This window comes from Triticum urartu, chromosome 4A (assembly GCF_056163025.1).
Source record: "Triticum urartu cultivar PI428250 chromosome 4A, HENAU_Tu73, whole genome shotgun sequence".
Classification (NCBI taxonomy): Eukaryota; Viridiplantae; Streptophyta; class Magnoliopsida; order Poales; family Poaceae; genus Triticum; species Triticum urartu.
This window is the reverse complement of record NC_141876.1, coordinates 595,217,947-595,242,910: the sequence shown is the minus strand read 5'-3', so window position 1 is coordinate 595,242,910 and position 24,964 is coordinate 595,217,947. Positions and strand designations below refer to the sequence as shown.

General features: G+C 47.7%; 3 protein-coding genes and 1 non-coding gene across 4 annotated transcripts; 1 reads left to right on the top strand and 3 right to left on the bottom strand.

Annotated features, from left to right (window-relative positions):
* The first annotated feature begins 72 nt into the window (after positions 1-72).
* LOC147976997 (uncharacterized) lies at positions 73-648 on the top strand. Its single transcript, XM_087521054.1, has one exon. The coding sequence runs from the start codon at positions 73-75 to the stop codon at positions 646-648; it is 576 nt and encodes a 191-aa protein (XP_087377180.1).
* A 1,639-nt stretch (positions 649-2,287) lies between these two features.
* On the bottom strand, positions 2,288-2,393 carry LOC125555058 (U6 spliceosomal RNA). The gene has a single exon (XR_007304512.1). It is a non-coding gene; the product is annotated as a U6 spliceosomal RNA (small nuclear RNA).
* A 3,780-nt stretch (positions 2,394-6,173) lies between these two features.
* LOC125554952 (ATP-dependent zinc metalloprotease FTSH 4, mitochondrial-like) lies at positions 6,174-8,752 on the bottom strand. The gene is made up of 6 exons (XM_087521053.1): positions 8,723-8,752; positions 8,524-8,667; positions 8,261-8,429; positions 7,937-8,055; positions 7,094-7,807; positions 6,174-7,007 (listed from the first exon to the last, which is right to left on the bottom strand). Exons 1-6 carry the CDS (start codon positions 8,750-8,752, stop codon positions 6,174-6,176), a joined length of 2,010 nt encoding a protein of 669 aa, XP_087377179.1.
* A 4,397-nt stretch (positions 8,753-13,149) lies between these two features.
* Positions 13,150-14,828, bottom strand: LOC125553098 (ATP-dependent zinc metalloprotease FTSH 4, mitochondrial-like). Its single transcript, XM_087519126.1, has 2 exons — positions 14,134-14,828; positions 13,150-14,046 (listed from the first exon to the last, which is right to left on the bottom strand). Exons 1-2 carry the CDS (start codon positions 14,818-14,820, stop codon positions 13,225-13,227), a joined length of 1,509 nt encoding a protein of 502 aa, XP_087375252.1. The 5' UTR covers positions 14,821-14,828; the 3' UTR covers positions 13,150-13,224.
* Between the last annotated feature and the right edge of the window lie 10,136 nt (positions 14,829-24,964).

The following is a 24,964-nucleotide window of genomic DNA, read 5'->3' as shown; positions in this document are numbered from 1 at the left end:
GAACCCACCACCAAAATCCTAGCTTCCGGTGCGTGGTGGCGGCGGCGGCGGATTCGTAGCAGCACCGCGGCAATGGGGGGCTCGAGGAGAGCATTTCTGCAGGGGAAGCTGGGCACCCTGCAGCTCACCGAGGCCGAGAAGAAGGGGGTTCGGATCACCGGCAAGCAGCAGCAGCAGCCATGCCCCTCCCCGCAGGCGAGCGGCAAGATCCAGGCGGTGGGCAAACTCCTCTCGGATAAGCTGGCGAGAGCGCAGCACGTGGGGACGCCTCTGGGGGCGGTCTGGAGCCCCAGTTCCGGCGTCGAATGCGAAGACCTCGGCCGGAACCAGTTCCTCTTCACCTTCCGCCAGGAGGCCGACAAGGAGAAGGCTCTGGATGTCGGGCCCTGGAGCTTCGCCGGCCATCTGTTGGTGGTGGAGGATTTTGCGCCCAGAGCCACCACCGTGGACGAGTGCAGCTTCGACACGGTGCCGATCTGGGTCAGGGCGTACGGCGTCCCGGGCGGGTCGATGGGCAGGGAGACCGGGGAGCTAGTTGGCGAGCAGGTTGGGAGGGTTCTCAAGGTGGATCGAGGCGAGAATGCCGACTCCACGGGAGCGTTGTTCATGCGGATCAAAGTGAGAATGGACATCACAGTCCCGTGTTAGACTAGGTAGTTTTATACTATATGTACCTTGTATAGTTTACTATACGGTATAGTACGGATCGTGCAGCAGTTGTATAGCTAGTGGTGCACGTCCTGAGGTAGTGGCATACCCATGATCTTGGCTCGGCTGAGGATAGCAACCTGTACTTAAACCCAGCCTCTGAGCATAATCGATGAGTATTGAATCCTATTCCTTCTCCTCTCCTTAACATGGTATCAAATACCCCTGACCAGAACCCCTTTATTCCGGTTGCCGATTCCGCTTCCGCCATGGACGACAACCCCGTCCTCTCCCCTCGTTCCTCGGTCGATGGTGCGGCCGGCATCCTCAACACCGCTCCTCTCCAGCACGTCGCCGCGTCGGCCGCGCTCGCCACGCCCGCCGCGCCGCATCGATCTCGTCGATGAATATTATGCAAGGGGATCGCTTCTTTGCAGCACCGAAGAGATCCCTCACTCTCTTAGCACCAATACCAACATATTTCTCCTCGAAATCGCCGCCGCTGCACGCAAAGAACGGGACACCATCTTCCCCGGCCACAGCCTTTGCCAACATGGTCTTCCCCGTGCCCGGTGGGCCAACAAGCAAAACACCCTTTGGAAGCTTGCCCACAAGGCACGTGAAATGCTGCAAAACAGTTAAGCATGCTAGGTTAACAATTCAATAAAAATCTGGAAACAAAAAGGAGAGCTGAATTGAAACACCAGGCTGCATACATGTTTATTTTAATTGATGATGTTGATATCTCTCACCTTGGGATTTCTTAGGTAGTGTACAATATCCTCGAGCTCAGCTTTGGCTTCGTCAACTCCTTTGACATCACGGAATCTCGTGGTTGATTGCATGGACACGTCTTTCGCTGCATTAAATGTATCTTTTTTTGCGTCAGTATAACTGGAATCCATGCTTGAATTTGTGGTCGCTTTGCTCACTTCATCCAAGTTAAGGCCTTTTCCGGTGACCCCCTTGACATCAGTGTACGCCGTGGTTGAATAAATCGACGCTCTCTTCACATCATAAAATTTACGATATTCTTCATCTGGATCCTCCCAATCCGATCCCTTGACAGAGGTTACAGTGCCTAGCTTATCCGATCTTTTATTGTTACACGCACCGTAACCTGCGATAGCTCCCATGGACAACATGAAAATCCAAAAATCCCTTGTCATTCGATCATTCGCCGCTTTGAACATGTCGGACCGGTTCTGACTTGACAGTTCCTCCTCGAGAAAACAGGTTGCGGAAAAAAATGTGCGTTGTGTCGACTGGTTCTGATCTAGCAGTTCCTCCTGCAGAAAACAAGTTGTAAAGCAAATTGTGCGTTGTTTGGGCAATGGGATGGGAAAATAGTACTCCCTCTTTGTGAACTTTTATTTACAAGGTTTTTGCAGAGGGAGTAAGAGTTAACGAAAAGAAAAGAAACGGCGGGTACCTGCTGCGTGAGAGTGGCCCCGTACCCTCTGACCAAGAAAGCTTGATCCGTGTCTCCTTTGTAGATTTCTAAGAATGCGGCCTGCGTTATTAGGCATCGGATTCGAGAAACAAACTTAATTAGTTCCTCCATGGCAAAGAGTCGGCCAACAAGGCGCAGAATTCAGTAATGTAATGATGCCTATACAATCGAAAGCAGGACATTCGGAAAAATCAAGTCTTATATTTCTCTGTGCGCGCCATCCTTGCGCGGGGGTGATGCTAATCTTGTCAGTGTTTTTTTTCGATTTGACCGGGGATTAGTACTAGCTAGTTGTTGGCAGTTGACACATAAGTAATTCGATTGAAGCTGTAGTAGTTCCTGAATGCGGCGGAGGGTGGGGCAGCAAGCAATGCATACATACCTGCGGCAGTAGATGATTTTGCGGTCGCCGCTGCCTCGCCGTAAACCACAGTTGCCAGCCCACGCTTTGCAAGATGTGTTGCAGCCTGTGACACAAACACGCACGCAGAAAAAGTAAGACAAAGAGAAGTACAAGGAAATTTGTGCGTGCGTTCTGTGCTGCGGTTTCAGCGTCGGTAAGAAGTACATCATCGACGAAGAGGGCGAGATCATGATGATGATGATGATGAAAGAGTGGCACAAGGAAATTTTATATAGAATATACTGCAGAAAAGAGAGAGGGAAATACCCTGCAGAGGGCGAGCCGGCATGCCATGACGGACAGGGCGTGCTGCTGTGCTGGAGATAAGAAAAGAAGAATCGCTTGAAATTTGGTTTCGTTGCTCGGCGATGGATTGCTGTTGTTATGATCGGAGTACCTATATATATGAAGATGGATCGATCCGACTCGCTAATCTTTGTCTGTTGTAATCGATCACAACACGGCCGCCATCGCAGTATCCTATCCGGACGGAGTGACGGACGAGGTTTCAGTTCGGTTCGGACCACACCACCCCCGAAAGAACCAACGAATCTCGGTGATGATTAGCAGGCCATTCCAGCTGCGGCCATTGGAAACGCGCACCGTGTCAGCTGGGGGACAAGAAGACTCACCTGCGACGGGCCGCTCCCCGGATGGACGTCGGCGGCTCCCGGATCTGGGCCGAGCAGGGCCGGCCGGCAGGGAGGCTTCCCCACAGGCCGGCTGCCACGAGCGGAAGCAGCGGCGCTCCTCAGCTCCTCGCCCACCATCCCGGCTGCGAGGGTTGGGAGCAGAGGCCTGGGCGGGCGGCTGTTCGGTATCGCTCCGCTCCACAACTCTGGAAACGGAGTTGGCGGAGTTGCAATTTCCCCGTTTCACAGATTCCGAGAGTTGATGACTACCGAACAGGGCTTTAGTGTAGAAACATTTTACAAGGAGAGGGATGACCTCATCAGGGGCATGAGCATCATCCATCCAAACACTAGGAGGAGAAAATCTAGCTAATCTGGCTAGTTCATGAGCAGCAGCCATCCAGGAGCAGCGGCCTGAGGTATATCCTTTGGCTGGTGGAGTGCTGGCAAATGTCATGCCTGCAGTATATCCTTTGGCTAGTGGAGTGCTGGCAAATGTCATGCTTGACCTTGCTCAGGCGGATGATGTCGCGTCCGTAGACGCCGTTCTCTTTCTTGAAACTGTCGTTCTTTGGACCCCTCCTCTGTCAAATTGATGGTATCATCCTATATCTGCTGGCCCAACAATTGGATTGTGTCGTGGGTGCGGTGGCCAATGGCCTGCTTGATGAGTGGTGTCGTGGCGCTCCGGAAAGACTTACATCTCATTGCTAGGATCAAGCAAGCTCCTTTTGTTTAGGGTGCTTTATCCCTGTTTTTAGTTCCCGGTTCGGTTATCTGAGCTTCTCTCTTGTATATCTGGTATCCCGAAAAGAGTTGGTGTTGGTGTGTGTTTGTATGGCTCATATGTACTGGTTGTTGCTTTATTTATAAAGCAAGGCAAAAGCCTTTTTCGATAGTTCATGAGCTATTCGATTACACTCCTTATTAAATGATCATAAGTGACATGAGAAAAATCTAAAGACATGAAAAATCAGTCATCTATGATGGAAGAAGCAACTGAAGATGAATGGCCATCGATCAACACATTCACAACCTTCGTGTTATCTGAATTCACTTCAATCTTACTCCATAGCAAGGTTCAAGCCAAACCTTACCGCAATTACCTCTATTGTGAGTCTGTCAAAAGATAGATATATCTTTACATTAACGGCCGCTATAAATTTCCCATTATGGTCCTAAATAAATGCTCCAACTGATGTTGTGAGTGTGTCACTTTCAAACCCCACACCCACGCTTAAGTTTACATAACCATATTTTGGTTTCAACCAAACATCTGATCAAGGTATAGTAGATAATGTAATTTGCTGCAAAGCATCTCACTGCCATGCCAACTTGAGATGCGCTATGAGCTTCTTCTTCCTGTGTCAATTTTCCCCGCCTGTACCATAAATAATGTAAACTTTACCGCTTTCACTTAATGTACTCCCTCCGTCCGGTGAAGAGTGTACATTTAGAGATTTTAGAACAAATTATGGAGTCAAGTAAAAAATGCATTGAAAAAGTGCAAGTCACCATCTCTCTTCTCTTTAATTAACGAACCCCCAATGAGCTAAGTGCATGTAGAAATTAAAAAGACCATGTGTAGATTTTTATTTGTCTTGATTACCGTGTGATGAGAGAGAAGTATTTTTTTCTACTTTAAAATGCATTGGGAAGATAGAAATACACTCTTTTGTGGACAAATTTTGAAGCCAAATATACACTCTTTACCGGACGGAGGGAGTATGTAGGATTTACTTCACCACCCGAAAGCACTGTAGCAGATCCGATAACCAAAAAAAAAACCAGATGAAGCCACCAGCCAGTATGGCTAAATCGAACGCTCATGCTTTGTGATGAAGACGATACACGATCTTGTGGTTCTATTATTCGCGATAAAGTGGGTGACCTTGTTGTTAGTAGCGGAGCCAAGATCAGCCCATGTCCCAGCAAGCCGTGTAAGGGCATCTTCAACGCCGATCCTCAAACCGCCCGCAATGTCCGGACCGTGCTGTTCGGACGTGTTGTGCCATCCAACGTGGTAGTTGACGCCCACACCATGGAAAGTCATGATTCCCTAAAAAAAAGACACGACTACAATTCCATCTAGAACATTGTGGTGCATGGAGATATTTCGGAATTTGTCAATGGGATGTTGTAGTGCCCGCCTCTTCAGGACACCGTGCAGGCTTTCCATAAAAAAAGAATTGGAATTGACTATAGTAAGGCCCGAAGTTTTGTATTTGTTGACGGTGAACGTAAGGCCTGAAGTTACATGTGTGTATTTTGGGTGTATATTCTTGGCCATGGGTGTATTCTGCAGTAAAGGCATACACGTGCCTTAAGCACATATATACATATGTTGCAAATATCCTAAATAAGCCGAAGATCCACCAATAAACTTGAGCTGATCCCTATCCACACCATACACATACATAATGCTCACATCATGTTCACTCTATGTATAGAACTAAAATGACTTGCATGGCCTGAACCATATCAGAAAATTGTGTTAGCCTGAACCATTCAGGTAATGTTACCATAGGTCATATCTAACCATGAAATTCCATAAAGAGATCACTTTAAAAACAAATCTCTATGACCAGATCAAGTATCCAGAATAAGAGATTGTACGGCTGTGCTTAGCAAGTAAACTCATGTTATGTCATATAGTTCTAGTGACACAATGCATACTGAACTTCAGTTATCTATGGCAAAACGGCTTCAGACGCCCAACAGGAAATTAAGTGGTAACTTAGCACCAGACCAATAACAGATTACAGATGACTAAAACTTTAGGCAAGGAGGTTCCTTGATATAACTCGGAAGAAACTCTGGCAGTGTTTGATCTGCAGAATCTAAATAAACTTTCATCTACATGTGTGGTACAGTATACATAGACAGGAAGGGAGGCATTGTTTTTTTACAGCACTACTTTGCAGTTTGCAAAGCCAAAAAATGGCATGACGCCGTGAAAACCACAGGCTACCAACAACAGTACAAAAAGTAGTTCTATTCTGTTAGGAGCAAGAAAGATGTTTCTAAACTCTGCTGACTACACGATTAACTCATTTTGGCGGGCAGGCAATACTTGTTTCGTGGTCTGGCCTCCGGCGAGAGTCTCGTGCTTCAGGAGGGCCGTGATCTGGTCTCCAGTGAGAGTTTGGTCCTTCAGGAGGGCGTTGGCCAGCGCATGAAGCTCCCTACTATGTGCCGTGAGGATCGTCTTTGCGTTATTGTAAGCTTTGCCTAGCAATTCTCTCACCTCCTCATTAACCAGGTACTTCGATTGCCAGATCATGGTCTTGGCATCCCAACCGTCATCATCGCCGTCATTGTCATACGAAACAGGGCCGACCCGCTTGCTCATACCATACCTGGCGACCATCTCCGTCGCCAGCTTAGTCGCCTTTCTTAGGTCAGACAAGGCGAGGGAGCTCACCTTGCTCTCGCCAAAGATAACCTCCTCGGCAGCCCGGCCTCCCATGAGGACATCCAGTTGTGCCAGTAACTTCTCCCTTGACAATAAAAACTTATCGTCCTCCTCTGGCAGCTGCGTCACCATGCCAAGATTATCCACCGTGGGAACAATGGTAGCCTTGTCAAGAGGAGCAGCGCTGTCCGTGTGGATGGCAACAACAGCATGCCCTCCCTCATGGTACGCGACCATCTTCCTGCAGCTCTCAGGCATCGCCGCCGTTTTGTTCTTGCTGCCCATGATGATCCTTTTCATGGCAGCATACTCGAGGTGTTGTGTCGTGACAGCTTCTGCCCCGTCCTTGGCAGCCTTGAGAGCGGCTTCGTTCACCAGGTTTGCGAGGTCTGCACCTGTGAATCCAGACGTCTCATTGGCGATGGTCTTAAGATCAACATCCTTGGCTTTCAAGACCTGCATCGAAAGTGTCATGGAGAAAAGGTTGTTAAAGAAATTCCATCAGAGACTGCCTAACATTTTTGGATGGAGTACAAACAAACCTTTGACATATGGGCCTCAAGGATCTGCCTTCGGCCCTTAGCATTTGGATAAGGAATCTGAACGTGACGGTCGAAACGCCCAGACCTAACAAGGGCCTTATCCAGTGACGACTCGGGGATGTTGGTCGCCGCGACCACGATGACCCCGTCATTCTGCTCGAAGCCATCTAGCTCAACTAGCAGCTGGTTCAGGGTATGCATCTGCGACTCTGAACTATATGAGTTCCTGCTCCCACTCCCAGCGATGGCGTCGATCTCATCGATGAACACTATGCAAGGAGATCGCTTCTTCGCCGCGGCGAAGAGCGCCCTCACTCTTTTTGCCCCAACGAACACATAGTCGTCGTTGAATTCGCTGCCGCTGCACGCAAAGAAGGGCACGCTGGCTTCCTCGGCCAGCGCCCTTGCCAACATTGTCTTCCCAGTGCCAGGCGCACCGAGGAGCAGGACGCCTCTCGGAAGCTTGCCACCGAGGCGTGTGAAACGCCCAGGGTCTCGTAGGTAGTGCACAATGTCCTCGAGCTCGGCTTTGGCGCCATCAATCCCCTTGACATCGCTGAACTTTGTCCTAGTTGAATTCTTGACCTCCTTTTTCGAGCCATCAAAATCACAAGCCAAATGCTGAGGGTCTTGCAGGTGCTGTACTATGTCCTCGGCTTTCGCGCCATCGATAACCGTGACATCTTTGAACCTTGTGCTGGTTGGATTCTTGACCTCTTTTTTCGAACCATCAAAGTCACAAGCCAAACGCTCAGGGTCTTGCGGGTACTGTACTATGTCCTCAGCTTTCGCGCCATCGATCCCCGTGACATCTTTGAACCTTGTGCTGGTTGGATTCTTGACCTCTTTTTTCGAACCATCAATGTCACAAGCAAAGAAGGTACTACGTGAAAGCTGCTTCCTAAGCTTGCCAGCAAATCCTGATCGGCGCCGATCTTGTCGACTTGTAAGCACACCACCACCTGCGTTAAGCATGCACCAGGCAGACCAGCTTATAGAAAGGAACTTGGGAATGGCAAGAATCAACCAACAATGCATGGGTGCTAGTACAGAATACGATAAGATCTAGTACTACTAGTATTACTCCAATTCAGGAACAGGAAATTAAGTGGATTTACCCTGTCAAGTTGTAGTTTAAGCGGTGGGCAAAGAAGCAACCACACATACCTGCACCTGTAGTGGTTGTACTTGTATCTGCAGCAGCAGCAGGTGCTATGAAAGAAGCTTCCTCCTTGTTAACCGCGTTCTCCGCCAGTGCCAGTCGATGCGTCGTAGCAGCCTGTGACACAAACACATGGAGATTCAGTCGACAGCAAAACAGGGGTGTTATTTGATTCTGACAGCAACTGAGAAGCAAGCACGGCTAGAAATTTGGCAATCCATAAGGCGGCATGGCATTGACACCCAATCCAAAACGCTAACCAACCAACCCCGAATCTAAAAAAGGTGGCGTCAATCTGAAAGCTTTGCAGCAGTTGCAGTTTCACTGTTTCAGCGTCGATGAGCATCAGCTTAGAAAGAAAGACTACTAGACCATCCCCATCGATGCGACGGGCAAAGCAATTAGAATCACGCTGGGAAGAAGAGTAATAGCCATGAAATGATGAGCGAAAGATTGAGAGGAAGGACCTTGGGGAGGGCGAGGCGGCGGCACGCCATGGTTATGAGAGACCTTTTGGATTAATATAATTGTCTCGGCCCGAGAAGAGAAAATAAAAGAATCGCTCGAAAGCTTTTGGTTGCTCCTTAATAACATATATAGTTCGCATATATATACACGCCCAAGATCTAACCGCGTACCGAACCTCCGGTCCGACTCTGCGACGCACACCGACACCGGCACCCGCACGGCAACGCCAAAGGCTCGCCTACCTCGTACCGGACTCGAACATCGGGAGCTTTGACGGCCGCCGCCGGCGCTGACACGGAGAGGAATCCAACCAAGAATCGGGAAATTCTCAGTGAAGAACCACCAGCGCTGAGTGACACGGTGGTGTACGGACAGGGAAATCAGCGACAGTTCTCGCTCACCTGCGCCGGAACTACTCATACTCAGGCCTCGCTTTGCTTTGGCTCCGCCGCCTCCCCCAAATCGACGATGATATTTAGACATTCCCAGCGAACTACTCGACGTCCGTTGGATCGTTTTGCACGAATCTTGAAGTAGGCCGCTTGGCACGTCAGCCGGAAGCAAACGTTCGCTTTGTGTGCTTCCTCCCATGAACGCTCTCACACCGTAGTGTCACACCACACGACCTTATACTATCACCCACACGCGCCCACAGCTCTCCTCCTGGCCGGCGACCGCGGTCAGGGTGATGGTGGCGCGACACCTCAGCGTGTTGGACTGGCTCCCGCGGGGAGCTCGAGCCAGAGGTGGACACGGCAACACATCTCGGCAGCAACCACTGTTGGGTTGCTTGCACCGTTGCAGCGGGAAGGCAACGGTGGCGTGGATATGGCGAAGGTCGTCAAGGTGGTTCCATCGCCTTCCTATTGGGGTGGCTTCCAAGAGGAGTCGACCGTGCTCGTCATCGCCGACAACGTGCTCATATCAGGGCACGTTCGTGCTTTGGCGTCTCGGCTGAGATTGCAGCGGCGGTAGTGTGCGAGGTGTCGAAGACGAAGAGCCGGCGTGGGCCATGTTCCCAGATTTCGCAGCACCGCGACGTCACCATCTACTGCTGCATCGGTGCTCGTGGAGGACAACGAGGCAAAGACCGGGCAGCAGTGCGCATCAACGGTGTCTGCTTACGGTGTGGGTATGATCCAAGTCCCCCTGGGTATTTTTTTTCCAGTTTTTCTAGAGTAGAATTTCGCATTTAACGACACATATCTGAATGTCTACTTTATCCAATTCACAAAACATGTCAAATTCGTTGAGATGCGTGTGTGGCAACTTTAAATGACTAAGATGTGATACTAATTAAGATGTATGGGAATTTGTAGGCAATTTGCAGAAATAATTTCGAGCCCACATGGCATTTGTTTTGTGAAGTATCATGTTGCAATGGAAACTCAAATATATTATCATGTCAGCTCAAAATTTTCATTATCGTGATCTAAATCCTGTTTTTTCGTTGTCAGTTTTTTTGCCATGGTAGCTCCATAATTATTGCGATTAAAACTTGTATTGTAAAGTGTATATAGTGTATATATCTCTTTTCCTATGGGCCAATAGTATGAATGTTTAGGAAACGTTCGCATTGCAGTTTGTGTATGACTGCACCAGGGGTCAGCTTTGAGCCCTTATTTTTTTGTCTTGATGATGGATGAGGTCACAAGGAATATACAAGGAGATATCCCATGGTGTATGCTCTTTGCGGATGATGTGGTGCTAGTTGACAATAGTCGAACGAGGGTAAATATGAAGTTTATGGATACAAACTTTGGAATCGAAGGGGTTTTGGCTTAGTAGAACTAAAACCGAGTACATGATGTGTGATTTCAGTACTACTAGGTGTGAGGAGGAGGAGGAGGTTAGCCTTGATTCGCAGGTGGTGCCTCAGAAGGACACCTTTTGATATTTGGGGTCAGTGTTGCAGGAGGATGGGGGTATTGATAAAAATGTGAACCATCGAATCAAAGCCAGATGGATGAACTTGCAGCAAGCTTCTGGCATTCTCTGTGACAAGAGAGTGCCACAAAAGCTAAATGGCAAGTTCTATAGGACGACGGTTCGACCCGCAATGTTGTATGTCGCCGAGTGTTGGCCGACAAAAAGACGACATGTTCAATAGTTAGGTGTGGCGGAGATGCGTATGTTGAGATGGATGTGTAGCCACACGAAGAATAATCGAGTCCGGAATGATGATATACGAGATAGAGTTGGGGTAGCACCAATTGAAGAGAAGCTTGTCCAACATCGTCTGAGATGGTTTGGGCATATTCAGCGCAAGCCTCCAGAAGCTCCAGTGCATAGCGGACAGTTAAAGCGTGCAAAGAATGTCAAGAGAGGTCAGGTAGACCGAATTTGACATGGGAGGAGTCCGTTAAGAGAGACCTGGAGGATTGGAGTATCACCAAGAACTAGCTATGGACAAGGGTGCGTGGAAGCTTGCTATCCATGTGCCAGAGCCATGAGTTGGTCGCGAGATCTTATGGGTTTCACTTCTAGCCTACTCAACTTGCTTGGGACTAAACGCTTTGTTGTTGTTGTTGTTGTTGTTGTTGTTGTTGTTGTTGTTGTTTGTTTGTTTGTTTGTTTTGAATTGTTCACATGATAAATTTGTTTTCTCGTGGCAATTCTGTAGGTAATCACCAAAAACATCATATAAATGTTGACTCATGCTATTTTTGCCATGTGCAAATTAATTATAGGTACCATGGTAATTTCAGTAATTAGACCATGCCATTTTTTACTATTGAGAACATGACGTTTTTATTTAAGGTAACATGATATCTTTATTAGTTAGAGGATGGCATTTTCTGTATGCGATTGAACACACTGTGATAGTGGTGACATGACAATTTTTGGAATACAGAATTTTAAACCATTGCAGTTTTAGAAATTATTAGTCCACTCACACAAGTTTTTTGAAATTCCATGGCATTTTTGGATGTGATTGAACATGCTATACAGGGGTGTCCACATGGCATTTTTGAATTTGTATCTAGGAAGAAGAAATGCTAAATTTTTAACATGTGTCCCCATCAATTTAATAATGTGTTCCTATCAATGACGGAGCTTTTTTCTTAGTGGCTCCAATCAATGGTGGAGCTATGTGCACTTCTGGGGGGGCTGTGCCCCCCCCCCCCCCCCCCCCCCAAAACAATCATATTTATGCTCTACCCCTTGCCGTTCTCTGCTAGCTCTTGCAATTTTTGTGTTGTATTATATTGTATATACCATTGCAAATCAATATGTGTGATGTGTCCCACACAAATTATTTTTGTTTTGTAGAAACCATGGCAATTTTGCTACATTTTGGCCGTCTTTTTTTTTGTTAAAGAACAAATCTACTAAAAAATTTATGTGCCGATTTATAATTTTTTTCAAATGTTTTAGTAAAAAATAGAGAGAAAGTGTTTGAAAACCTTTGGCAAATTTATACGCAAGAAGTATTTTTAGGTGGCGGCCTTAAGTCTTCCTTTTAAAGGCCTGTCCCTCATGCAACTGGCCTCGTCATCTTCTTCCCCTCTTCGTCGTCTAGCATGGCACGCATCAGCCAGAAACTAAGTGATCCTGGGAGCAGGAGTTCACAAGATTTAAAGTGGCACATGCGTTAAATAGGAATGGACCAATGCAGTGTGAAAGGATTTGGTGCCACACTTGGAGATTGTTGCATGTATCAAGGGTTGGGCTAGGATCTTCGTCCACGTCGGCAGTGTGAATTGAAGATTGTCTAGACATGACGATGGACGTTGGACATGTATCACCTCTGAACATTGTGTGTGAGATGCTAATCATGTGGGTCATGAGCTTGCTAAGTTGGCAATGATTCATCCTCCGAGTGCATGGATGGAGAATCTGCCTATAAATTATGTAATAGCCTTAATTGTGGACAATGTGTCTCTTTTCATCAAATTATAATAAAGCTAGTCATGAAGATTTTCCCTAAAGAGGGTAATTGGGACTGATTATATGTAAGGTTCCTGTAGAAAAAAAATTGAGTGTAAGCCGATTTTGCTCCGGACTTGGGACAATTGAAATCCAACAGCTAGGCACTCACCAATTTTTCCATAAAGTTGGTCAAACCTTATGCAATTTGACATAGAACATACTTAGAACTTGAAGTATTTTGGAACAGAGGGTGTATATTAAGTACACACTGAGATCTTAAAGTTGGGCAACCTGTTCACTTAACCGATTTGGGTTGGGGGATGTTTGCAAGATTTTGAAAGATGTGGTTTGTGTTTCAAAACAGTTTTAGTCAGGAGGATTCCCACCAAAAGAAATACTGGTTTGAAAAACAATAATATGCCAAAACACATCACACATTCTGTAGTAGGAAAGGAGAAAAAACCAGAGAAATCCAGAGCATAAATCTTCACATTTATGTTATATGCAACAAATAATGAACCAAAAAAAGGAAGGAAAATCCTTGCTAGGACAAAACTGTTTGTCTTGTGTCTCAACTGTTAGGATGACCAAGGCCGTGTTTCCTGATTCTGCCGAGTAGACCATTCATTTACTTCTTCTTCTTCCTCTTGCAGCCAGTCGATGCCGGTTTCATGGTCTGGTCTTTGGCGAGAGTTTCATTCAGGAGCGCCGTGATCTGGTCTCCAGTTAGGGTCTCGTGCTCCAGGAGGGCGACAGCGAGCGCATGGAGCTCCCACTTGTTCGCCGCGAGGATCGTCTTTGCGTTCTCGTAAGCCTTGCTCAACAACTGTTTCACCTCCTGGTCCACCATGGTTGTCGAGTTCCAGCTCATGGTCTTGGCATTCCAACTGCCGTCGTTGTTGTCGTAGGAGACAGGGCCGATCTGCTTGCTCATGCCATACCTGGCAACCATGTCCGTCGCCAGCTGGGTCGCCTCGCCCAGGTCAGTCAGGGCGAGGGAGCTCACCTCGCTCCCGCCAAAGATAACCTCCTCAGCCGCCCGGCCTCCCATGAGAACATCTAGTCCCGCGAGCATCTTCTTCTTTGAATATATAAACTCATCCTCCTCCTCCGGCAGCTGCCACACCATGCCGAGAAAATCACCCCTGGGAACAATGGTAGCCTTGTGGACAGGATCAGCGCCATCCGTGTGGATAGCAACGATGGCATGCCCTGCCTCATGGTACGTGGTCATCCTCTTGCAGTTATCAGGCATCGCCACCGATCTGCGCTCACCGCCCACTAGAATCCTGTCCGTGGCATACTCCAGGTGATGCGTCGCAACAGCTTCTGCCGCGTCCTTGGCAGCCTTGAGAACGGCGTCGTTCACCAAGTTTGCCAGGCTTGCTCCTGAGAGCCCAGATGTCCTCTTCGCGATGGTCAGAAGATCCACGTCCTTGGTTTTCAACACCTGCGTCGAAAATTTCATGGAGAAAAGCTTGTCATTAGAGGCTGCCAAGACGACGCCTAATAATATTTTTAAGGATGGAGTGCAAACCTTTGACATATGAGCCTCGAGGATCTGACGTCGGCCCTCGACATTTGGATAATGAATCTGAATGTGACGGTCGAAACGCCCAGACCTAACAAGGGCTTGATCCAGTGACTCGAGGTTGTTGGTTGCCGCGATCACGATCACCCCGTCATTCTGCTCCAAGCCATCTAGCTCGACGAGCAGCTGATTGACGGTGTGTCTGTGCGACTTTGAATCTTGTGAGCTCCTGCTCCCAGCAATGGCATCAATCTCATCGACGAACACTATGCAAGGAGATCGCTTCTTTGCTGTACTGAAGAGCTCCCTCACCCTTTTAGCCCCAGCACCCACGTACTCCTCCTCAAATTCACTGCCTCTGCACGTGAAGAACGGGACGCCGGCTTCCCCGGCCATCGCCCTTGCCAGCATTGTCTTCCCCACGCCAGGCCCGCCGACCAGCAGGACACCTCTTGGAAGCTTGCCGCCGAGGTGTGCGAAACGCTTGGGCTCCCGCAGGCACAGTACAATGTCCTCGAGCTCGGCTTTCGCGTCATCCACCCCCTTGACATCACTGAACTTTGTTGTGCTAATAGAATCCTTCACCTCTTTTTTCAAACCATCAAAGCCACAAGCCAAGAAGGTACGTGCAAGCTGCTTCCTAAGTTTGGCAACAAATCCTGATGGGCGCGAATCTTGTCGATTTGTAAGCATACCACCACCTACGTATACAGAAAGAAACTTATGAAAGAGTGAATGACAACTGTCTAAGTCAAAAACAGGAAATCAAGTCCACCACATAAATATTTCATGCATAGATCGTCTTATACACTAATAAGTTGCAGTTTAAGGGTCGGGCAAAGAAGCAAACCATATATATACCTGCACCTGTAGTGGTTGCATCTGCAGCAGCTGCAGGTGCTCCGAAAGGAGTCGCGCTTTCCTCCCTTTTAACCGTGTTTGCCGGTCGATGCGTCGCAGCAGCCTGTGACAAAAACACGCGCACGGATTCAGTCTTGCAGAACAGGGTGTTATTTGTGCAGGGCTAGCAATTTGGCAGTCCGTAAAGCGGCATGGCATTGACGCCCAATCCAAAACGCTAGTAAACCAAGCAACCCCACATCTAAAAAAGGTGACCGGCATCAATCTGAAACTCAAGCCGACAGTTGCGGGGTTTCAGCACCGATGTTGCATCAATCAACTACAGAAAGAACAACAATCGTCCCTTTTATATACAACTATACAAGAGCCTCATCAACACCAATATTGATCGAACAGAGCAACAAAAGTAACGCAAGCTGGGATGAACACACAGAAAGAAAGAAAGAAAGGACCTTGGGGTGGGCGAGGCGACAGCAGGCCATGGTTGCTCGAAACCTTGTTATTTGAGCCCGACAAACGAATCGCTCGTAACGTTTCTAGTAGTTGCTCCTCAAAATCCCTAGCTAGTTCGCCCCAATATTTAACTGCCTGCCACGCCACGCCACGCCACTGGATCTCCGGTCCGACTCTGCGTCTGCAACACACACCTGCACCCGCACGACAACGGCAGGTTAAAGGCTTTGCTGACCTCGTATTGGAGTCGAGGAGCAGTGCTCTAATCCGACTAGGACATGGAGAGCTTGGACACGGACAAGAATCCGAAGCCCAAAATCGGGAAATTTCGGTGGACGACTACCAGTATATATACCGGATTACACAGCCAGCTAGAGGTCTGATTCGAGACGCTGCGGCTTACTGTTACTGTACGGAGAGGAGAATGAGCGGGAGTTCTCACCTGCGGCGAACGCACTCAGGTCACGTTTTGCTTTGGCTCCCTCGCCACGCCGCCGCCGCCTCCCCCAAATCGACGCTGATGGCCGGATCTGGGCGCTGCCGTTGCCGTGGCCTGGCCCTGCACGGCATCGAGAGGAGCCTTCGCACGGCAACGGCGCTCCGCCGCTCCTTGCCGAGCGCATCGCCCACGCCGGCCCGTGCTCTCCGCCGGCGGGAGTACGGAGTGGCGGCGCGCATCGCACGCTAGCAATGCATTTTTTTCCTTCTCTTAGCACTTCCATATGTGCCCGGGTCCACCTTACAGCGACATATAAGAAGGCAAACTATCAAAGTATTTTGCCGTTACAAACACATATTTGAGTTGCTTCATCAAATCTCATATTTTTTTTTTCAAAAAGGATCAGTTCTAATAAAAGTTCATCGGAAGTATAAAACACCTCAAATGTAACAAAAAAAATATTGACATTCTAAGACCATCGAACGACCACTACTGCCGCTAGAACGAGCAGCCGACGCGCCGCTGTCACCGCTCCGCTAATAGAGCCGGCTCGCCCCTATAGAATAATCAAGCACGAAAGCAAAGATCATGCCAAGCCTATCACAACCCTTAGATATGAAACCTTTTCATGAAGACTTTCCAGGAGGTCATCCATCCTAGTACTTTTCTCGATCAAATGGGTTTCATATCTATTGGACTGGCTAGTTTTTACGTTGGCTCGCCAAGCCTATCAACTCCTTTACCCGGGTTTGGGATCGGCTATGCCTAGAAGGCATAGACGGTGTTATTGAGAGATTCATTCTATACCTCCAAAATCAATTTTACTTTTATCACATGTTTGTTGTTTTTTGGACATCCTTTTTCAAAGTGAATCGATGATTTAGACTACCCATAGTGGGAGTAACATAGGTAGTAACATCACACATATATAGGTTAAATAGATGATGTGGCATTTAATAAATAAAGAAAGAGATGAATGTGGTAACATAGCTAGTTAGTACTAATATGAGTAACATCACACATATCAAGGCAAGATGTGTCTATAGCCTAATAAATGAAGTGCTCCATGTTACGACACATATGTTACTCCCCACTATAGAGGTAGTGACATAGACTAGTAATATGGGCATGTTACTAGTCTATGTTACTACCCGTTGTGGTTAGTCTAGAAAAAGTCAAAATGTTGACTTGGTGCATGACAATACTTGTGCACCAGGCGACATATATGAACAGAGAAACAAAGCACCTAGCCGGGTGCCCAAGTATATAGAACTAATCATGATGGTAAAGTATTTGGGCTCCCCTTCGGCCTGGCCCGATCAACATATGGTTGGTATTTCTGTACTAGGTTTATACATTCACTAAACCAAGCGAACAACGAACCAAGAGTCACACAAATAGATTTTATAAAATTATGTATTTAGAAACAAATAGTATTTAAATGGCGCAAACCATCTGATTTGTTCTATTTGTGCCAAATTAACATTTGTCCCTGTTGGATAATGAGCAACTAGTATTCACTGAGGGCCAAATGCCATTACATATACTTGTGAGGTAAAGTACAAGAAACCCCTTATACAATGGGGATGTACCGAAAAGGGACTATACACATCTAACGCCCCCCCTCAAACTCATGGTGGATCAACAACACTAAGTTTGGAGAGAAGAAAATCATGCTGCGTTCGAGTCTGTGCCTTCATGAACTCCTCCAACTGTAACTCAGAGGGCACATAGTGGAGGGCGAGAGTCTGATCCTGCACAGCAGCACGCACAAAGTGGGCATCCACACTGATGTGCTTGATGAGCTCATACTTCACCGGGTCACATGCAATACTGATAGCACATGTACTGTCTGACGGTAAGAGAGTCGAGGTAGCAACATACACACCAAAGTCCTCAAGTAATCACCGTAACCAGATCATCTCAGCCGTCAACATAGCCATGGTTCGCAACTCAGCCTCGGTACTCGAGCGAGAAACTGCAGTCTGTTGATACGTCTCCGTCATATTTATATTTTTTTATTGTTTCATGCCAATATTATATCACTTTCACATACTTTTGACAACTTTTTATATGATTTATTGGACTAACCTATTGATCCAGTGCCCAGTGCTAGTTCTTGTTTTCTGCATGTTTTTTGTATCGCAGAGTATCCATATCAAAGGAATTCCAAATGCAATAAAATTTCACGGAGAATTATTTTGGAATATATGTGATTTTTGGGAGTTGGAATCACCGCAAACGGAGGCCCGTGGTGGGCACAACCCACCAGGGCGCGGTCCCGGAGCCAGGCGTGCCGTGGTGGGTTGTGCCCACCTCGTACCTCTGTTGGAGCTCTACTTCGGGCGCAAGGAAGCTTATATCCGAAAAAAAACCATGTTCAAATCTCAGCGCAATCGGAGTTACGGATCTCCGGAAATATAAGAAACGGTTTTCGACCAGATCTGGGGGACGCGAAACAGAAGAAGACAGAGAGGGAGATCCAATCTCGGAGGGGCTCCCGCCCCTCCGCCGCCATGGAGACCATGGAACAGAGGGGGAACTCTCCTCCCATCTAGGTGCAGGCCAAGGAAGAAGAAGAAGGAGGGGGCTCTCTCCCCCTCTCTCCCGGTGGCGCCGGAGTGCCGCCGGGGCAACGATCGGGACGGCGATCTACATCAACAAGCTTGCTACCGTCAACACCAACTTTCTCCCCCTCTATGCAGCGGTGTAGAACCTCTTCCCCCCGTTGTAATCTCTACTTAAACATGGTGCTCAAATCCATATATTATTTCCTAATGATCTATGGTTATCCTATGATGTTTGAGTAGATCCGTTTTGTCATATGGGTTAATCGTGATCTTGGTTGGTATGATTGTATATTTTATTTATGGTGTTGTCCTACGATGCCCTTCGTCTCGCGCAAACGTGAGGGGCCCTCGCTGTAGGGTGTTGCAATATGTTCATGGTTTGCTTATGGTGGGTTGCGAGAGTGACAGAAACTTAAACTCGAGTAGGTGGGGTATGGCGTATGGGAATAAAGGGGACTTGATACTTAATGCTATGGTTGGGTTTCACGACCTTAATGATCTTTAGTAGTTGCGGATGCTTGCTAGAGTTCCAATCATAAGTGCATATGATCCAAGTAGAGAAAGTATGTTAGCTCATGCCTCTCCCTCATATAAGATTACAAGAATGATTACCGGTACTTGTTATCGATTGCCTAGGGACAAATAACTTTCTTGTTGACAAAAGCTCTACTAAAACTAACTTAGTTGTGTCTTTATCTAAACAGCCCCTAGATTTTATTTACGTGCTCTTTATTATCTTGTAAACCTATTGAGGGAGTCCTGGACTAAGGGGTCCTCGGGCATCCGGCCTGTTATCCATTGGCCGGACTGATGGGTTGTGAAGACATGAAGGCCGAAGACTGTACCTGTGTCCGGATTGGACTCTCCTTGGCGTGGAAGGCAAGCTTGATGACTGACCATGAAGATTCCTTCTTATGTAACCGACTCTATGTAACCCTAGATTCCCTCCCCAGTGTCTATATAAACCGAAGGGGTTAGTCCGGAAAGGATATACTCATTACCATAGTCATACAGGCTAGGCTTCTAGGTTTTAGCCATTACGATCTCGTGGTAGATCGACTCTTGTAACACTCATATTCATCAAGATCAATCAAGCAGGACGTAGGGTATTACCTCCATAGAGAGGGCCCGAACCTGGGTAAACACCGTATCCCCCGCCTCCTATTACCATTGATCCTAGACGCACAGTTCGGGACCCCCTACCCGAGATCCGCCGGTTTTGACGACATTGGTGCTTTCATTGAGAGTTCCATTGTGCCGTCAACGAAAGTTTTGATGGCCCCTTCAATTGTCTATAGTAACACTGTCCGAGGTGGAACTTTCCTCCCCGGACAGATTTTCGTGTTCGGCGGCTTCGTACTGCGAGCCAACTCGCTTGGCCATTTGGAGCAAGTCGATAGCTACGCCCGTGACCATCAAGTCAGATTTGGAAGCTTGAACTACGTCGCGGATATCCGTGGAGACTTGATCTTCAATAGATTTGAGACCGCAGCGATCGCTCCCCCTCGCCCCGATGAACATGACTTAAATCTATCATCGGATCACATCCAGGAGATGGTCCCTGTTGCTGCAACGGCCTTAGAACCGGAGCAGATCGTGACATCCAAGGCCACAGAGCTCGCGGCGTTGGAGACGCACACAAACTCAACACCATGCAATATCAGCGTCAACGGAATTTCGGACTCGTTTCCGACTATAAGTTCCGAACCTTGCGCGCTCCCGGACACCGAGCTGGATCGGTTATCAATCACCGAGTTCGGCACTGCAGATGTCTTCCAACACTCGCCCTTTGGAGACATGCTGAATTCGTTGAAAAACCTGACCCCGATGGGAGACTCACGGTCGAACTATGTCCGGTTCGAGCTAGAGGCTAACAAGGGAGAATTTCGCTTCCCACCCGCCACCCACTTTATATCCACTGTCGAGGACTTAACCGACATGCCCGCTTCTGGCTACGAAGACATTGACGGCATAGACGACGATGCCGATAAGGAGCAAGGCCAAGACCCGCCAGTCATCAGGCATGGGACGGCCACCTCTTCATATGACGTGTACATGATCGATACACTTAAAAAGCCTCGCAGCAAAGACAAGGGAGATCCAGCTAAAACTCCTGAGACACGGTCTAAGTTCTGGCGCCCCAAACGCCGCCCCAAGTCACGCCGCAGCAATGATGGCGCTGGAGAAAATAGTACTCCGGACGGTGCCGAAAGCAATGAAGACCCTGTGGGAGCAATATCCGGACAGGAGGAATAGGAAAACGGGCAAGCCAACCCCGATGAACAGGCCCCGCCCAGCGACGGTTCGGAGGATGACAACTACCTTCCGCTCTCCGAAGATGAGGTAAGCATCGGCGACGAAGACTTCATCGTACCCGAAGAGCCCCTCGAGTAGGAGCGCTTCAAGCGCAGGCTGATAGCTACGACAAGGAGCCTGAAAAAGAAGTAGCAGCAGCTTCAAGCTGACCAAGACCTACTTAATGACAGATGGACCGAAGTCCTGGTCGCCGAAGAATACGGCCTTAGCGGCCTAGCCAAAAGCTACCCAAAGCACAGATTGCTATACCAGTCCAATGACGGGGCATTGGAGCCCATACCATCGTCACATAATGCGGCAGGTTGCCGAACACCAGACCGCCCCACCTCTCCGTAAAGGCAAGAACAACACAGGTCACAATTACCCAGACAACCTGCAGAGGGACTTGGACAATAGAGCAGGAAACGCAAGACCGATCTACGGATCGCAAAAGCATGCTTCGATGCGCGACGATGGCTACCTATTCGGATGTGTCAAACCTCTCCACGCCTTATCCGAAAACCGCAAAGGGACTCCTTCGGAGTTACGTCGCAGTGTGGCCCAACATAGAGGCGCCACACACCCTCTTTGCTTCACTGATGAGGTAATGGATCATGAATTCCCCGAAGGATTCAATCCCATCAATATTGAATCATACGATAGGACAACCGATCCCGCGTATGGATAGAAGATTTCATCCTCCACATCCACATGGCCCGTGGGGACGACCTCCACGCCATTAAATACCTCTCACTAAAACTAAAAGGACCAGCTCAGCACTGGTTAAACAGCCTGCCTGAAAATTCCATAAGCAACTAGAAGGACTTGGAAGAGGCCTTCCTCAATAACTTCCGAGGAACACATGTCCGGCCACCGGATGCCGATGACCCATGTCACATTGTCCAACAGCCCGGAGAATCAGCCAGGGATCTCTGGACTCGGTTCTTAGTCAAAAAGAACAAAATCGTTGACTGTCCGGACGCGGAAGCCCTTGCGACTTTAAGACACAGCGTCCGGGACGAATGGCTTGCACGCCACCTCGGCCAAGAAGGACCTAAATCCATGACAGCCCTCATTGCTCTGATGACTCGCTTTTGCGCGGGAGAAGACAGCTGCCTCGCTCGTAGAAGCAATAGCGCCAGCAACCAGGGCACCTCCGAAATCCGAGACGCCAATGGCAAGCCACGAGGAAGCAAAAACAACAGTCGCAATGACAATGAAAGATCAGGCGACACAACGGTCAACGCCGGATTCAGCAACCCCAAGCCCGGTTAGCGGAAGAAGCCATTCAAGGAGAATCAAGACGAACCATCCAACCTCGACAGGATATTGGACCGACCTTGCCAGATTCATGGCCACCCCGATAAACCAGCTAATCATACCAACAGAAACTGCTGGGTCTTTAAACAAGCCGGCAAGCTCAGCACCGAACACAGGGGGAGGAGGCCGCCAAGCGACATGGATGACGGAAAGGTTCAACAACAAAAAACCGGGGGTCAGAAGCAGTCTCCACCCGAGGATCAACTACTCCTAGAATGGAAATAGCAACCCGGCTTCCGCCACCCACTCCGTACACCTACAAAGTTTGTACCGCGCATACATCATTACGCACTCAAGATACCATGGGCATTGGCGGAAGCACAATACTGACAAGCCTGCAAGCACTTCAGTAACCTTTTATTATTATTATTTATTTTCTTTTTATGTCTTCCTTCGTTATCCTTTAAAAACAGGTGACGAACAGGGTAAAACATCGGAAACTGGCTCTATCGGAGTCCGGATCCGTACACTCACCTAAGGGGCTATTTCCATCAAGGATTCCCCCCACCGAGGACTGGTGGCGCGGTCGTGCAATAGGAGGTCCAAAACAACTTTTTGTAGACCGCACTCTCTATTTCTCGAGCCTGCACTATGCATGTTCCTCCGCCTCCAACCCCGAGCATGTCAAATAGCCGGGAGGATCGCTTATATATATATATATATCATTGGCATATCGCTCAATTCCCATTAAACAATATTCAAACTAATCACCCACATTGTTTCCCCAACAAATATGGCTCCTACAGTTATTTCACAGAAATACCTTGGCATAACCTGCCAGGGGCTTGGCGTGGGAACAAATGAGTTGCCAGTAAAAGTCCGAACAACTCTATAGCATACTTCGGCGTCGCAAGTTTGGCCTTATATGCATCAGCTCCGAATCATTGTCTTGGGTCAATAGTTGGGTTGCCCGACTCGTGTGCTTGCTATCCTATGTTCCGCTCCATCGGCTAGGGTAGTAAAGGGAGAACTACTGCGGTTGTGCCCTGGTCTAAACCGGACGAGTGCTACATCTTGAGCTTGCGTTGGTTTTCCCCGAAGAGGAAGGGATGATGCAACAGAGTAGCGTAAGTATTTCCCTCAGTGTTTGAGAACCAAGGTATCAATCCAGTTGGAGGCCACGCTCAAGTCCCTCGTACCTGCACAATGCGATAGCTACTCGCAACCAACGCGATTAGGGGTTGTCAATCCCTTGACGGTCACTTACGAGAGTGAGATTTGATAGATATAATAGTTTTGGTATTTTTGGTATAAAGATGCAAAGTAAAAAGTAAAAGCAAAGTAAAAAAAGCAAAGAAAGATTAAAGTGATGGAGATTGATATGATGAGAATAGACCCGGGGGCCATAGGTTTCACTAGTGGCTTCTCTCAAGAGCATAAGTATTCTACGGTGGGTGAACAAATTACTGTTGAGCAATTGACAGAATTGAGCATAGTTATGAGAATATCTAGGCATGATCATGTATATAGGCATCACGTCCGTGACAAGTAGATCAAAACGATTCTGCATCTACTACTATTACTCCACTCATCGACCGCTATCCAGCATGCATCTAGAGTATTAAGTTAAAAACAGAGTAACGCCTTAAGCAAGATGACATGATATAGAGAGATAAATTCATGCAATATGAAATAAACCGCATCTTGTTATCCTCGATGGCAACGATACAATATGTGCCTTGCTGCCCCTTCTATCACTGGGCAAGGACACTGCAAGACCGAACCCAAAGCTAAGCACTTCTCCCATGGCAAGAACTACCAATCTAGTTGGCCAAACCAAACGGATAATTCGAAGAGACTTGCAAAGATAACCAATCATACATAAACGAATTCAGAGAAGATTCAAATATTATTCATAGATAGACTTGATCATAAACCCACAATTCATCGGTCTCAACAAACACACCGCAAAAAGAAGATTACATCGAATAGATCTCCACAAGAGAGGGGGAGAACTTTGTATTGAGATTCAAAAAGAGATAAGAAGCCATCTAGCTACTAACTATGGACCCGAAGGTCTGAGGTAAACTACTCACACTTCATCGGAGGGGCTAGGATGATGTAGAAGCCCTCCGTGATGACGGCCCTCTTCCGGCGGAGCTCCGGAACAGGCCCCAAGATGGGATCTCGTGGATACAGAAAGTTGCGGCGGTGGAATTAGGTTTTTGGCTCCTGTTCTGATCGTTTGGGGGTACGTAGGTATATACATAGGAGGAAGGAGTACGTCGGTGGAGCACCGAGGGGCCCACGAGGCAGGGGGCGCGCCCTAGGGGGGGCGCCCCCACCCTCGTGACCTCCTCTTTGACTCCCTGGAGTAGGTTCCAAGTCTCTTGGATCACGTTCGGTGAGAAAATCACGTTCCTGAAGATTTTATTCCGTTTGGACTCTGTTTGATATTCTGTTTCTCTGAAACACTGAAATAGGCAAAAAACAGCAATTCTGGGCTGGGCCTCCGGTTAATAGGTTAGTCCCAAAAATAATATAAAAGTGGAAAATAAAGCCCAATATAGTCCAAAACAGTAGGTAATATAGAATGGAGCAATCAAAAATTATAGATACGTTGGAGACGTATTAGGCATCCCCAAGCTTAATTCCTGCTCGTCCTCGAGTAGGTAAATGATAAAAAGAGAATTTTTTATGCGGAGTGCTACTTGGCATAATTTCAATGCAAATCTTCTTAATTGTGGTATGAATATTCAGATTAGAAAGATTCAAGACTAAAGTTTATATTGACATAAAAATAGTAATACTTCAAGCATACTAACAAAGCAATTATGTCTTCTCAAAATAACATGGCCAAAGAAAGTTATCCCTACAAAATCATATAGTATGGCTATGCTCCATCTTTACCACACAAAGTATTTAAATCATGCACAACCCCGATGACAAGCCAAGCAAT